This window comes from Neovison vison, chromosome 2 (genome assembly GCF_020171115.1).
Source record: "Neovison vison isolate M4711 chromosome 2, ASM_NN_V1, whole genome shotgun sequence".
Lineage (NCBI taxonomy): Eukaryota > Metazoa > Chordata > Mammalia > Carnivora > Mustelidae > Neogale > Neogale vison.
This window is the reverse complement of record NC_058092.1, coordinates 187502966-187515627: the sequence shown is the minus strand read 5'-3', so window position 1 is coordinate 187515627 and position 12662 is coordinate 187502966. Positions and strand designations below refer to the sequence as shown.

Sequence of the window (12662 nt, the reverse complement as noted above, 5' to 3'; positions counted from 1 at the left end):
ATCCATAATTTTGAAGCTAGTGATGGGTATGATACCAAGGTATCTGCAAACAACTATATGAAAATATGATCTCACATAAGAATTGCTGATACTGTGGTTTGTTTTCCTCAGTCCTGAGACGCTAAATTTCAGTTGTGGCTAAAGATAAAATCTGTTTTCTCATTCATGTCCACAGACCTGTTACTGGGAATCTATTGACCCTAGGTTAAGAACTCCTGAGTCCAGTCCAAAGTGCCTAAGCACCGAGCTTCTTCCTACAGCTAAAAGCCTCAGCTCTCAAAACCAAGTAACTGCCCAGTGCTATACCCACGGTCTATGAGGACTATGGGAAGAGGTAGCTGTGGGGGTCACGGAGGCAAGACCCTTTCTTTATCTGATTAATTATCCCACTGGAGATTTAGAAACCCCACCAATCCCTTTGTCTATTTATTTTATTTTATTTTATTTTATTTTATTTATTTGACAGAGAGAGATCACAAGTAGGCAGAGAGGCAGGCAGAGAGAGAGGGGGAAGCAGGCTCCCGGCTGAGCAGAGAGCCTGATGCGGGGCTGGATCCCAGGGATCCTGGGATCATGACCTGAGCTGAAGGCAGAGGATTAACCCACTGAACCACCCAGGTGCCCCTCCCTTTGTCTACTTAATCCTCTAACGTATATAGGAAACGTTAAGTTAGTTATGCCTGAAAGGGCAGAGTATACATTAAATGCTATACAATTGTCTCAAATATCAAGTGGTCACAGAAGTTAATGCCTTCAGCAACTAGGTAGATAACTTAATGAGAGAAGTGAACAGGTGATAAAGAAGATAATTGCCAAATAAGTTTCAGTTTCACCATTTGAGAAAGGCCAACAGGTACCTGGAGAACAGAGACAATGATAATCAGCTCTACTTGATTATTGCCATGCAGGAATAAGAAATCAGTATTGCCAGATTTTTTTTTTTAATGGAAAGCTCCAAAGTGGTTTTTTAATGATATTTTTTTCCTATTTTGAAGGTGGTCTTCTAATTTAAAAAGAAATTTTAAATTGTGTTGGCTAAATAAAATACATCTGCAGCAACTTTGGTCACTAGTTTGTGAACTTCTGATTATTCTGGGAGCATCTTGCAGGGGCTATGCACGAAATAGGCAGTTACGAAATACTTACAGATGATGGTAAAAAAAATTCTGCATATAGGCAACTTCAACTCCCTTATTGCATCCAAAGGCAAGAATACTAAATGGTGTAAACTTCAAATGCAGAACAAGAATAAATATGTCCTGATCCTGGAGCAAATCAGGGAGCAGAGAACTTCCAGTCTCAGAAAGGATACAGATTTCAAGTATAGAAGGTAAACCTAATCTACAACAAAGGCCAACTTCTCTTCAGAGGATTTTATTTCAAGATAAAGCATAACTTCCACCCTGACAATGATTACAAAAGAGGAAAAGATATCTTGCCTCCTTTCACCTTTCAAATAGAGCATGGCAGTGCAAACGTCTTAAAACACCTCTGCATAGTTCTCAGTAGCTACAGTCCAGTCATAGAAAATGCTTCTCCATTTTCAACTGACATGAGATTTGTTAGGAAATCTCTGTAACAACTTATTGAGTTTCATGGGGGGTAAATTCCCAGATTCTCCTGTATCCTGGATTGATCTCATCTTTCGGGCCCCCTGAAAAGACAGAAAAAAAAAAACAAAAATGACAGCTCTGGAGTTTATCCTGACCTAGGCCAAAAGTTCTCACAATGCCGCAAACCACAATAACATATTAACCAGCCTGGAACTATCTGTGTCATCTATCCAGTCTCCTTTCAAAAGGGACTTGGAACCTACAGATGACAGTATGACCTGAGCTACCATGCCAGCTAGCAACTAATTTTAGGCTAAAATCCAAACAACCAGCCCTTCACAATATTTAGCTCTATTTCAGACAATAATATCTATTTGAGCAGCATTTAAAATTTTTCCATTCATTCCTCCATTTAATACACCATTCTGTAAGATGGGTATTAACATTAACCTTTTACATCTGGTATAGCTAAAGCCTAGAGCAGTGAAAGAAATCGCTCAAGATCACAATGCCTTCAAAACCTAACTTTTTCCACTGTAGGGTGAGTGAAATCGCTCCCACAACTTTCCTCGCTTTTGTAGAATGAAAAGGTTCTCCTATCACCTAGCAAGAGGCAAGAACAATTACTTGTATCCCCGCCCCCATTCTCCTCCCAAGAGGACACCCAAGAGCCTTCTGTCACCTCAGCCCTAGAAGCACAGTCGAAGAAATCCTGGATCTCTTTTCTGCACGCTTCGTCGCGGAATTCATTCTGCTTCCAACACGCCATCATCACCGACATCTCTGTGATACAAGTCGCCTCTGGAGGAGCAGAAAGAGAGCACCGTCAGTCACAAGGAAACCTTTTACCTTAAGGCCCTCCCACCCAGCCGTCCGGTTCATCCCTCCGGTTTCCTCTCTGGAGCCTCCCTGGCTCCGACTGCTCACCGCCCTTGTCCCGGCGTCGTTCCCCAACACGGTTAGCTAGAATGAGGGGCTTGTTGGGCTTCAGTATAGGCTTCCGCGGGTTTCCCAGCCGCGGTAAGCGACCCCGCAGGCTGGGCGTCGCCATTGCGCACCGAGCTCCCGGCAGGCTCTGCGTCGTCCCGTACGTGACCCTGCGTGACCCCAAAGAGCTCGACGAGCGTAGGCGCGCAACCTGCGGGAAGCTGGGACGCCTGTTTGGTCTCTTGGCCTTGTAGGCGGGACGCTGGGGTCCAACACCAGTCGTTCGAGACCTGTGTGCAGGTTAGGAGAGAGTCTTTGGGGCTCGTTCGCAGATCTAGACCGCTCTTTTGTGGGCTCGCGGCCCGGAAGTTTCTGGGCGGTACTAAGCAGGGAACATCTAGTAAAGGACCTGATAAAAAGGACCCTCGTTTATGGTGGGAGCTGGCTGAACTAGAGAATGATTGACATAAGCAAAGGCAGAGGATGGGAGCGAATCAAAATATGAGACTTAAAGATGTTTGGTTTGGACAGATTTTGTGTTTTGGCAAGTCTTCAAGAACTGTTGGATTTTACTACCTTTAAAACCACCCCAAAACTGTAAAGAAAAATTAGGATCTTTTAAACAGTTGCTATTACTGGGACAGCTGGGTGTCTCATTCAGTTAAACGTCCTGCTCTTGATCTCAGCTCAGGTCTTGACAGCGGGTTGTGAGTTCAAGCCCTTCATTGGACTCCACGATGGGAGTGGAGCCTACTTATAAATAAATAAAAATAAAGTTGCTACTACTTATGTATCTTATCTATATATCCTTTGCTCTCCTTTGTAATAATCTAATTGGGTAGGGTGGGGTTTAAGCATTTTGGCATTTATCATCTAATTTAATCTTCTCTCCAATCCTGTGAAGATACTTGGTGGTATCATTCCTATTAATAGACTGGACCCATCAGTTGTGATGCGTAGCTTCATCAGACTTGGTTCTAAGTGTCTTTAAGCTATTTACAAAACTCAAAGATGTGCCAGGGATTCTCAAGGCCTTTAAAAATAAACTTCAAGAAAGGTTCTGGGGATGTGGCGGGAGCTTGAGGCACGCAGGGCCGGAGACGCCGCAGACCCGGGACCCGGAGCAGCTCGGAGGCGGTGAATAATAGCTCTTCAAGTCTGCAATAAAATGGCCTCCAATAAAACTTCATTGCAAAAAATGGGAAAGAAACAGTATGGAAAGAGTAAAAAAGTAGAAGAGGCAGAGCCTGAAGAATTTGTGGTGGAAAAAGTACTGGACCGACGTGTAGTGAATGGGAAGGTGGAGTATTTCCTGAAGTGGAAGGGTTTTACAGATGCTGACAATACTTGGGAACCTGAAGAAAATCTAGATTGTCCAGAGTTAATTGAAGCATTTCTTAACTCTCAAAAAGCTGGTAAAGAAAAAGATGGTACAAAAAGAAAATCTTTATCTGACAGTGAATCTGTTGATAGCAAATCAAAGAAGAAAAGAGATGCTGCTGATAAACCAAGAGGCTTTGCCAGAGGTCTTCATCCTGAACGAATAATTGGTGCCACAGACAGCAGTGGAGAATTAATGTTTCTCATGAAATGGAAAGATTCAGATGAGGCAGACTTGGTGCTGGCAAAAGAGGCAAACATGAAGTGTCCTCAAATTGTAATTGCTTTTTATGAAGAGAGACTAACTTGGCATTCTTGTCCAGAAGATGAAGCTCAATAATTGTTTGCATTGCTATATATATATATATATGAAACCTGGGTCTTTGTTTTTTGATTTATTAGTGTGAAGAAATAACATTCTAATGAAAATCAAGTTTGATATGTTTGTTTTGAAGTAGTATTGGGGGAGTTGTTGGGGGTTTTGCATCTATAGCACTGGTTACTTTAAACAAATAAAAGCTTTCTGTAGTTGCTTCCTTTATCGGAAAAGAATATTTGAGACCATGATATATTATCCCCCTGCATTAGAGAACCTTTTCTAAATGTTGGGGGAAATCTTCATAGTCAGAATTTGTCAGAATTCTCAGTCAGAATTTGTGTTTAACTCCTATATGCCTAAGGACCATTCTGGGTTTTTTGTTTATTTAGGGGGTTTTTTGTGTGTATACTTAAAATACATAAGTGGTTTTTGTTTTTAACATTCACCACAACAAAAACAGCATTTTATAACCATGGATAAGCCCATGTTTCCAGAATGCTATCATTTTCAGCATTTTAAGAAATAAATCACTTAAACTGAAGTTTTTCCTGAGGCCTTAATCTTTCAAATTTTGTAATTAATTGGACAATTTAAATATAATGTAAGCAATTTAAATTGGACAATTTAAAAGCAGCCATATCAGGGGCGCCTGGGTGGCTCAGTGGGTTAAAGCCTCTACCTTCGGCTCAGGTCGTGATCTCAGGGTCCTGGGATCGAGCCCTGCATCGGGCTCTCTGCTCAGTGGGGAACCTGTTTCCTCCTCTCTCTCTGCCTACTTGTGATCTCTGTCTGTCAAATAAATAAATAAAATCTTAAAAAAAAAATAAAAGCAGCCATATCAGAATCTATATCCTTCTCTATAGCCATATAAATTCAAGTATATTTGCAAGATCCCTGAAAGGAAAATTTTACCACTACCAACAACCTCCCCACCCAAATGACAAAACTAGACAAGTCCTTGTGTGTTTTACTTAGGTAAGCAATACTTTAGTTAAATGGACATTTAAAGGTTCCTTCTAGTGAACCATTCCTTCTTAAGAAGTTGACAATTCTCTGTGCTGTATTGACTAAAAGGTCATGATTCATGGACTGTCTACAACTTCCTTCATGGAAGCTAATCATAATCAGATGGTTAGAGATGTTGGTAGTTTAGCACCTGCTGGAGTACATGGGTGGACAGGCTTGTATAATCCAAATTCTTCACCTGCATGTTTTTTCTTTACCCCAGTTCATTCCTGACATGCAGGCTCAGTCTTTTCAGTATTTGAGTTACTGGTTCAGCAGAAACCAGGAAAAACAGTAACTTTGTAGTCAGAATGTTATCCAACTGTATATTGTTTACTTTATTGTAAATACTGGTAAACAGTGGTCAATAAATAGTTTTATATTCCTTTAAAAAATGGTTCTGGTAATGGAAGCTTAACTTGAACAGCTTTTAGTTCATATGAGGACTACTTCAGAGGAGCAATATTTATTTGGTTGTATAAAATTTAGTGTGCTAAAATTAAAAAATCATTTTATCGCTGTTAAAGTTAAAATCATTTATCACAGATGTTTAATATTCCCACTGATCTCTGCAAGACTGGTTCTTTTTCTTCTGTTGAGTCTCAGTTCCTGTCGGAAAGGCCTTCCCTGAGCCCGCCCCCCCACACCAAGCTGTTGTATTTTTTCCATAGCACATATCACAGTCTGAATTATCTTGTTCACTTATTGTTTGTGGGAGGCCATGGTAAGGTTTGAGAGGAGGACCAAACCAGGCCCTGACTTGTGCCTCCTTTAAAGGAAAGCTTGAAGGATTTTCTGTGCATGTTGCAAACTCTTTAGTAATCAGCTAAAAATAGATACTTTTCTTATGATTGTTTCTGTTCGCTATATAATGCCTCACACCCTTGAATAAAATTGGCACTGTTGGACATCCTCCTTGGTGCTCCTCCTGCCCCCATCTCTTTGTCTCTTAATTTCTTTTCACCATCCTCTTACCCTCTCGACCCTGGTCGGTTTGTCGCGCTGGCCATGACAATTGTTTATTTACAGCTTTGCTTACCAGCAATACCCATTTAAAATAAGCACCATGAGAGAAAGGGACCCTGTCTTCCTCAATCCCTAGTGACAGTAAATACTCGTTAAATGAACAAAGGTTTTGACATGTTTTTCCAAGTCTCCAAGTGTATCATACTCAGCCCAGAAATATAACCAAGCAGAAGACACTGTTTAAAAAGAAGTCATTTATTATACAAAATGAAACGTAAGAAAATAGAGAACTGCAACATACAGATTAATAAAGGCATCAGTCCCGTACTCCACTGCCACCCCAGCAGCACAAATAAAACTGATTGCTGGTCAGACACTTCTTCCACCAATAATCTTGAGCCTGTTGCTGTTCACAGAGCAAGCTGGGCCCAAACCAGAGAAAATTCACATTGTTTGCTTTCTCTTCATATTGGTTCTGCTTTCTCTTGCGGAAACATAGCACCTGGTTTACCGTGGTCTTTTATGAATACTTCTTTTGTGATAGGATTAAAGGAGAAAGTCTGGGAAGCACTATCCACAAAGCAGGCATGAGTCTCCAGCCACAATAATTCATAAACAACTGGCCCACTTTGTACATAAAAGTGCTAAGGAATGCCAGTGTGAACTGGTCTAATTAGGAGAGGTAAGGATGGTTATACACTTGGCACTTACCCATTTTATTGCACATCATGAAACTTGATTCCTAACCTAAGTTTGCTCTTGAGTAGTATGTAGTTTGCTTAGTTTGCTCTTGAGTAGTATGTAGCACTAGAAATCAGCACCTGCATTTAAGTAGATTGCAAATTCAGAAATCAGAGTCCTGAATTTGACTTCTTTTGTGGGTCGCTATTTTAATATAAGTATGTTTGAAGGTCTGTCTTTCCCTCTTGTTCTTTTCTGAACAAGCTCAAACAGGTTAAGCAAACTTTCCATGCTGTTGTGAAGGGTATTTTTTACTAAAAAATAAAATGGAAAAAGAACCACCCTGGCAGTGAAATCCAACCCCAATTACAGCTGCCACATCCTTAGATGTCACAATATTAAGGGTGGGACCCTAGTTGTTGAAGCATCTACCATACATACACACACACACACTTCTGGTTGTATATCAGTGTGTATACGTGTATATAAAAGTACATACATTAATTCCCAAACAGATAAACTGATAGGCTATGGAACTTCTCTAGTGATAATTCATTAATATATTATACAATCAGAGTAGCGCTAAGATCCAAAGTATTCTTTCTTATTCCACTGGCCCAGAAAAACCTAATGGTCTCCCTGCCCATTAAGCTTTATATTCAAACCACAGCGATAAAAGGGTTTGGCTATACCCCAAAATCTGCCTAACAATTTTTTATTTAGTCAGCCTCTTGTGGCTATCTCTTGCCTCACCTGCCCTGGAGAGGACCTTAGGTGGGCTCCATCAAAATGCAGTCTCAGTAAGTACTACAAAGTTGTACAGACAGATACTGGTAATAGAATGATGTTTGAATATTCATTCCACATAAAGTGAAAAATGCTACATAATATGAGGTAATGACTACAACTATATTGCTGGGCTGTTTTTTCCAACATAATTTTCATGACTATTTGGGGAAAACGAGACTTTGGTAGCATATAAAAATAGTAAAATAGAAGAGTTCATTAGGCAGATAGAAAAGACAAAGACCTATAAAAATCTGCAGTTTGATTTGCACTGGTCTATTTTAACATTCCAAAATCATTTAAATATATATGAATGATATATACTCTGTCATCATTTCCAGCCTGAGTCTCTATCTGTAACCTAAAATAGAGCAGGACAATTCATTAAATTGACATGGCATATATTAGCCATTGAATCTTCATGTTTATGAGATGAGAAGGAATTCATGATATGCTCCTAAGGGGTAAAAAAAAGGCAAATCAGGAGTAAAAAAAATCTGTCAAGTCTATAGTCAGTTTAATGCAGGGGAAAATGAGTGTGGGGATGGTGGCAAGGCTCCTGCATCTTCATCAGCTACTGTGGAAAACCAAGAAAGAAAAATCCATTTAAAATAAAAAGTTTGACATCGAAGACAAGTAAATGATATTAAAAATACAACTCTAAGAACCAGAATACAACCCACCAAGAGTTCTGCTTCACCACCAACATAACAGTTTATAAAGCAGGAGATGAGGAAAACAGATTAGGAAAGGTACTGAATAATGAAAAGTTTTAAAGAATAGCATCGAAGTTTTAAGATCTTAAATCTGACCTATCTTACCTCATTCTTAGACAAGTACCAAGGTGTTGTTCCAATCACAGTTGAGAGAATGAGATGGCTAGAAAAAGATGCAGTTCTTTTAAAATTCTGTTCAATCAGCACTTTGAAACAAGTGGGTGTTTCAGGCATTTGCTTCCCACTAATCTAAGAACTGGAGACCTCCACCTCTCCTTAAAGACAGGCCCTATTACCACAAGCTGAAACAGTGGGTACACAACATTAGGATAAAATATCAGTGGCTATAAATGGAATTCCTTGAACATGAGTTAAGACAGTGTTCATTAAGGTTGTGCAGCAGACGCCCCTGATAGTAGAATAAGGACTTCTGTCTCCTTAACTCTACCAAGTTAAAGGCTCTTGCAAGGATAATTAGAGATTTTGGTTCCTTTTCATGAAGATCTCATGTAGATAATCCCAAAATTTCATCTGCTTTGTCTCATTGTTGTGGATCATGGCAGTGAGAGCTTCCCCCTGGTCCAGACCTTGCCAATAATCTTGCAGCCACATCTCCTTCCAGCTGAAACATCAAAATGGGAGTTGGATTATGGAACCTCTGCACAGCTATGGTCCTGCCTTCTCTGAATGGGTCAAAGAATCTTAAACAGATACAATAATCTCTGGCTGGGACAGGGCACTGCTTTGAAGAGAATGAAATGCGAAGTAAATCTAGTAGTAGTATAGGTGACAGTAAGCTGCAAACACGTTATCTATCACACAGCCCACCCACAATGAGTGAAACTTCCTGACTTGCCCACTCCAGGTTCCCAAATGTGGAAGGAGTTCAGAGGAAGGCAGGGCAAGAGTTCTCTTTAAGAAAAGCCAGGGAGCCTCTAGATGGTTACCTTATTAAGTTGCACCTTTATTTCCATAATCAAAATGAAGGTGCTGTGATGACCAATGTCTAGATAAAACATATATTTTTTTAATGTTTTACATTTTTCTTCTAGTAAATCATACTATGTTCAGCATATACTAGATACGAATTACTTCATGGAAGGCTCCATTCCCAGAAGAAAAAAAACTTTGCCAGCAGTGTATATAAACGGCCCTCTGCTGCCATCTACTGTGCAAGTCGGTCTCTGCAGGCCAGTCTAGCAGCCTTGCTTTCTTAAGCTTAATAGTCTTCTTATCACCTCTCCCCAAACAGATGTGGTTTGCTGCACGTTGCTTCAACATTTTCACACCTCCCATGCTGACCTGTTTCCCAGTGCACCACCTTCTGCCACTTACTGCACAAGCTTCCTCACTTTTCTAATTCACACTGCCCACCACTGTTCATTATTATTTATTGAAAGCAGTCCTTCTCTCTTGTTTAGGGCAAATGTGTAATTTATCACCCAAACCAGGGTACTTTTTTTTTTTTAAGATTTTATTTATTTATTTGACAGAGAGAGATCACAAGTAGGCAGAGAGGCAGGCAGAGAGAGAGAGAGGAGGAAGCAGGCTCCCCGCTGAGCAGAGAGCCCGATGCAGGACTCGATCCCAGGATCCCGAGATCACGACCTGAGCCGAAGGCAGCGGCCCAACCCACGTACTTTTAAGAGTGAAAGGAGATGCTATTAATAATTATGGCAGGTTATGGGTTAAAGCCTCTGCCTTCGGCTCCGGTTCATGATCCCAGGGTTCTGGGATGGAGCCCCACATCGGAATCTCTGCTCAGCAGGGAGCCTGCTTCCCTTCCTCTCTCTCTGCCTGCCTCTCTGCCTACTTGTGATCTCTGTCAAATAAATAAATTTTAAAAATCTTAAAAAAAATAATTAGGCCAGGTTAACAGATGTAAACCCTACTGCAGACAAACCTCTCTCAAAATACCCATCTTTGTATTGCTCATCCCCACCCCCACCCTTTAGAAGGTGCTAAATAAACAGCTGAGTTGATTTTCAGGAGAGTCTAACTCCTGAGCCTGGTATTCAGGCTATGTATAGCCTGGCCCCAGTTTATCTGCCCAACTCTGTCTCTCATCACTTCATCTGAATAGGCCCCCTCTACTCTGATCGAAGCCTTTTTTGACCTTTTGCAAACACTGTTCACATAAGCTGATCTCATGTTGTCGCCTTGAATGATATTTTGCTTTGCATCTTTTACTGAGCTTTTTCAGTTTGTCTTATCTCCCCAACCAGACTCTTGACACCTTAAAGGCAGAATAAGTCCATGTCATAATTTCCTTATACAACAATCCCTTAAGTATCTAATACTAGTTCACTGCCCACAGCAAGCAAGTCACTCAATCAGTCATTTGATTCAATGGCCGCAGGGTCCTCAGCTATCCTTACCTGTCATTCTCAGGAATCTCTTCCACACTGCCAAAACCAGGTGTGGGCACCGGGCAATCCATGTGTGAGGGCTGGGCAATGTGAGGTTCAGGGCCAGGGATATCCCCAGGAGAGGCTGCGTGAGCTTTCTCGGCCTCCAGCCGAGCCAGTTCATGGTCACAGACGAAACACTCGAAGCCATTGAGGTAGTTAGGCAGCAAAGGATCATTCACTCCCCACTCCCGATGCTTCAGACTATCCAGAAGGAACTGGTTGGTGATGCCCCCAGGTTGCTTATATGCCAGGTATTTCATGTATTCCTCATCATTCTTGTCCAGAAAGTCAATAAATTCTGCCAGCTTCTGAGGTGACTCAAAGTCATCAATGAGGATGATGGAGTGATTGTTGGGCATCCAGTCCCTCACAGAAGGAGAGCCGCGATACACAGGCACAGCCCCGAGATGCATGGGGCGCCACAGTTTTTCTGTCATGTAGTCATCACAGATGGCATTTTCGAGGGCCAAGTGGAACTTATAGCGAGACAAGAAGGCCAAAAGCTCTGGATCTTCGGTGGTGGCTGTCGCTGTGTCCCGTAACCGCGAAGTGGGCAGGTCCCGATTTTGCAGGCATTTCCCATAGGAGTCCACCTGAGCGGGGTAGAGTACGGCCGTCAAGTGGGTGCTGCATGTCCGCCGGGACGCCAGGGGTCCCGGCCTCAGCCGCACGCGCCCCCTCGCCCCCACCACCAGCCCCGCCCCGGCCCCGCCCCACCCACCGGGATGTAACGCATCAGCTCGCGCACGTAGCGGTCCCGGTCCGCAGGCACGTCGCAGTGGGACTGCAGATAGAGCAAAGGCGCGTAGCCGCGGCGGCGCCACTCGGCGCGCTCCTGTAGCGGAGGCGCCGCGCGGCGCAGGTAGGCGGTCCCGGGGAGCCACTGCAGCGCCAGCGGGTAGTCCGAATGGCGGCTGAAGGTGGCAGTGAGATTGAAGAGGCGGATGCCGGGCCCGTGGCTCAGCACGAAGTTGTTGAGGGGCGATTCCTCGTGCAGAAGCGCCCAGCTCTGATGTGCCAGGCGCGGCAGCGGCGCCTCAGACGCGCGAAAGTCAGTGCCGTAAAAGAGCAGCGCGCGCGTCCGTGAGTGCCCCCGCACCCGTCGGTCCCGGGACGCCAGGCACGCACCGCGCGCGCACTCGATTTGCTCCGAGTCGCCCGGAAAGTGAGGAAATAGGCCTGGGCTCCACCACAGCAGCACCGGCAAGTCCACCGCCTCCTCCCTCCCTGGCCGCGGGGTCCCTGGACTGCGCGCCACCCCGACCGCGCCCAGCGCTGAGGACGGCCGGAAAACCGCACCATCCCATGGCTCCGTCCAGCCCGCCTCCCCGCCGGTCTCCCTCTCAGCCACGGGCCCAGAGCCGCTGACCGTACAAATACTAAGCACTCCGAAGACGGCAAGTACAACCCCGCTGCGGCCCGCCGCCATGTCCACTGACAGCTGCCCCCTAACCGCCCCCCCCCACCGCCCACCAAACCCGCAACTCCTCCCGGCAGCACTAGACCCCGCCCTGCGGTGAGTCGCAACCCGACTGGGTCCTACGCCCGTGGTGCGTGTGACGCATGCGCAGGTCTGCTCAGCCAGCCACTTCCTGGGAAGTGCTAGGCCTAACCGGAATGAACAGGGGGAACAGTGGTAAATCACAAGTAAAAATGAGACTAATTGTTACATCTTAATTTATTTTATTTCTTTACAAATTAAAGATGCATTGAAAAATAAACCAATGAGGAGAAATGAGAGGTCCAGAGCAGGGGCATCCCAGGCTGGGAGCAGACAAGCCTGGCCACCATCAAGCCTAGCCCTTGTCCTGCCCCAGCCAGTTCAGGTTGGAAGGTAACTATCAGCCACTCTGTCAATACCAAAGCTGGAGTGGTGTCCCGGCAGGAGAGAACAGAGCTCCAGCAGCCATTGACTCTC

At 43.8% G+C, this 12662-nt stretch overlaps 3 protein-coding genes across 4 annotated transcripts; 1 reads left to right on the top strand and 2 right to left on the bottom strand.

Annotated features, from left to right (window-relative positions):
• Window positions 1-1358: 1358 nt before the first annotated feature.
• CHCHD1 (coiled-coil-helix-coiled-coil-helix domain containing 1) lies at window positions 1359-2648 on the bottom strand. The gene is made up of 3 exons (XM_044239816.1): window positions 2481-2648; window positions 2236-2354; window positions 1359-1654 (listed from the first exon to the last, which is right to left on the bottom strand). Exons 1-3 carry the CDS (start codon window positions 2602-2604, stop codon window positions 1544-1546), a joined length of 354 nt encoding a protein of 117 aa, XP_044095751.1. The 5' UTR covers window positions 2605-2648; the 3' UTR covers window positions 1359-1543.
• Window positions 2649-2669: 21 nt separating this feature from the next.
• On the top strand, window positions 2670-4409 carry LOC122900800 (chromobox protein homolog 3-like). Its single transcript, XM_044239815.1, has one exon. It carries the CDS (start codon window positions 3649-3651, stop codon window positions 4198-4200), a length of 552 nt encoding a protein of 183 aa, XP_044095750.1. The 5' UTR covers window positions 2670-3648; the 3' UTR covers window positions 4201-4409.
• A 1975-nt stretch (window positions 4410-6384) lies between these two features.
• Window positions 6385-12187, bottom strand: FUT11 (fucosyltransferase 11). 2 transcript variants are annotated; one of them, XR_006383310.1, is made up of 4 exons: window positions 11466-12187; window positions 10712-11337; window positions 8439-8955; window positions 6385-8194 (listed from the first exon to the last, which is right to left on the bottom strand). XR_006383310.1 is itself a non-coding variant. In XM_044239813.1 (3 exons), the coding sequence occupies exons 1-3, from the start codon at window positions 12171-12173 to the stop codon at window positions 8808-8810; spliced, it is 1482 nt and encodes a 493-aa protein (XP_044095748.1). In that variant the 5' UTR covers window positions 12174-12187; the 3' UTR covers window positions 6385-8807. The 2 variants fall into 2 exon arrangements, 1 of the variants encoding a protein (XP_044095748.1); XM_044239813.1 differs by having other exon boundaries at window positions 6385-8955.
• Window positions 12188-12662: the final 475 nt, after the last annotated feature.

Coding starts and splice junctions, on each gene's coding strand:
- CHCHD1 (XM_044239816.1), bottom strand. CDS start 2,604: ATGGCGACGCCCAGCCTGCGGGGTCGCTTACCGCGGCTGGGAAACCCG. Junction 2,355..2,480: donor ACGACGCCGGGACAAGGGCG/GTGAGCAGTCGG, acceptor CTGCTCCTCCAG/AGGCGACTTGTATCACAGAG. Junction 1,655..2,235: donor ACTGTGCTTCTAGGGCTGAG/GTGACAGAAGGC, acceptor CTGTCTTTTCAG/GGGGCCCGAAAGATGAGATC.
- LOC122900800 (XM_044239815.1), top strand. CDS start 3,649: ATGGCCTCCAATAAAACTTCATTGCAAAAAATGGGAAAGAAACAGTAT.
- FUT11 (XM_044239813.1), bottom strand. CDS start 12,173: ATGGCGGCGGGCCGCAGCGGGGTTGTACTTGCCGTCTTCGGAGTGCTT. Junction 11,338..11,465: donor AGCTGATGCGTTACATCCCG/GTGGGTGGGGCG, acceptor TACCCCGCTCAG/GTGGACTCCTATGGGAAATG. Junction 8,956..10,711: donor GAGATTCCTGAGAATGACAG/GTAAGGATAGCT, acceptor TTGATGTTTCAG/CTGGAAGGAGATGTGGCTGC.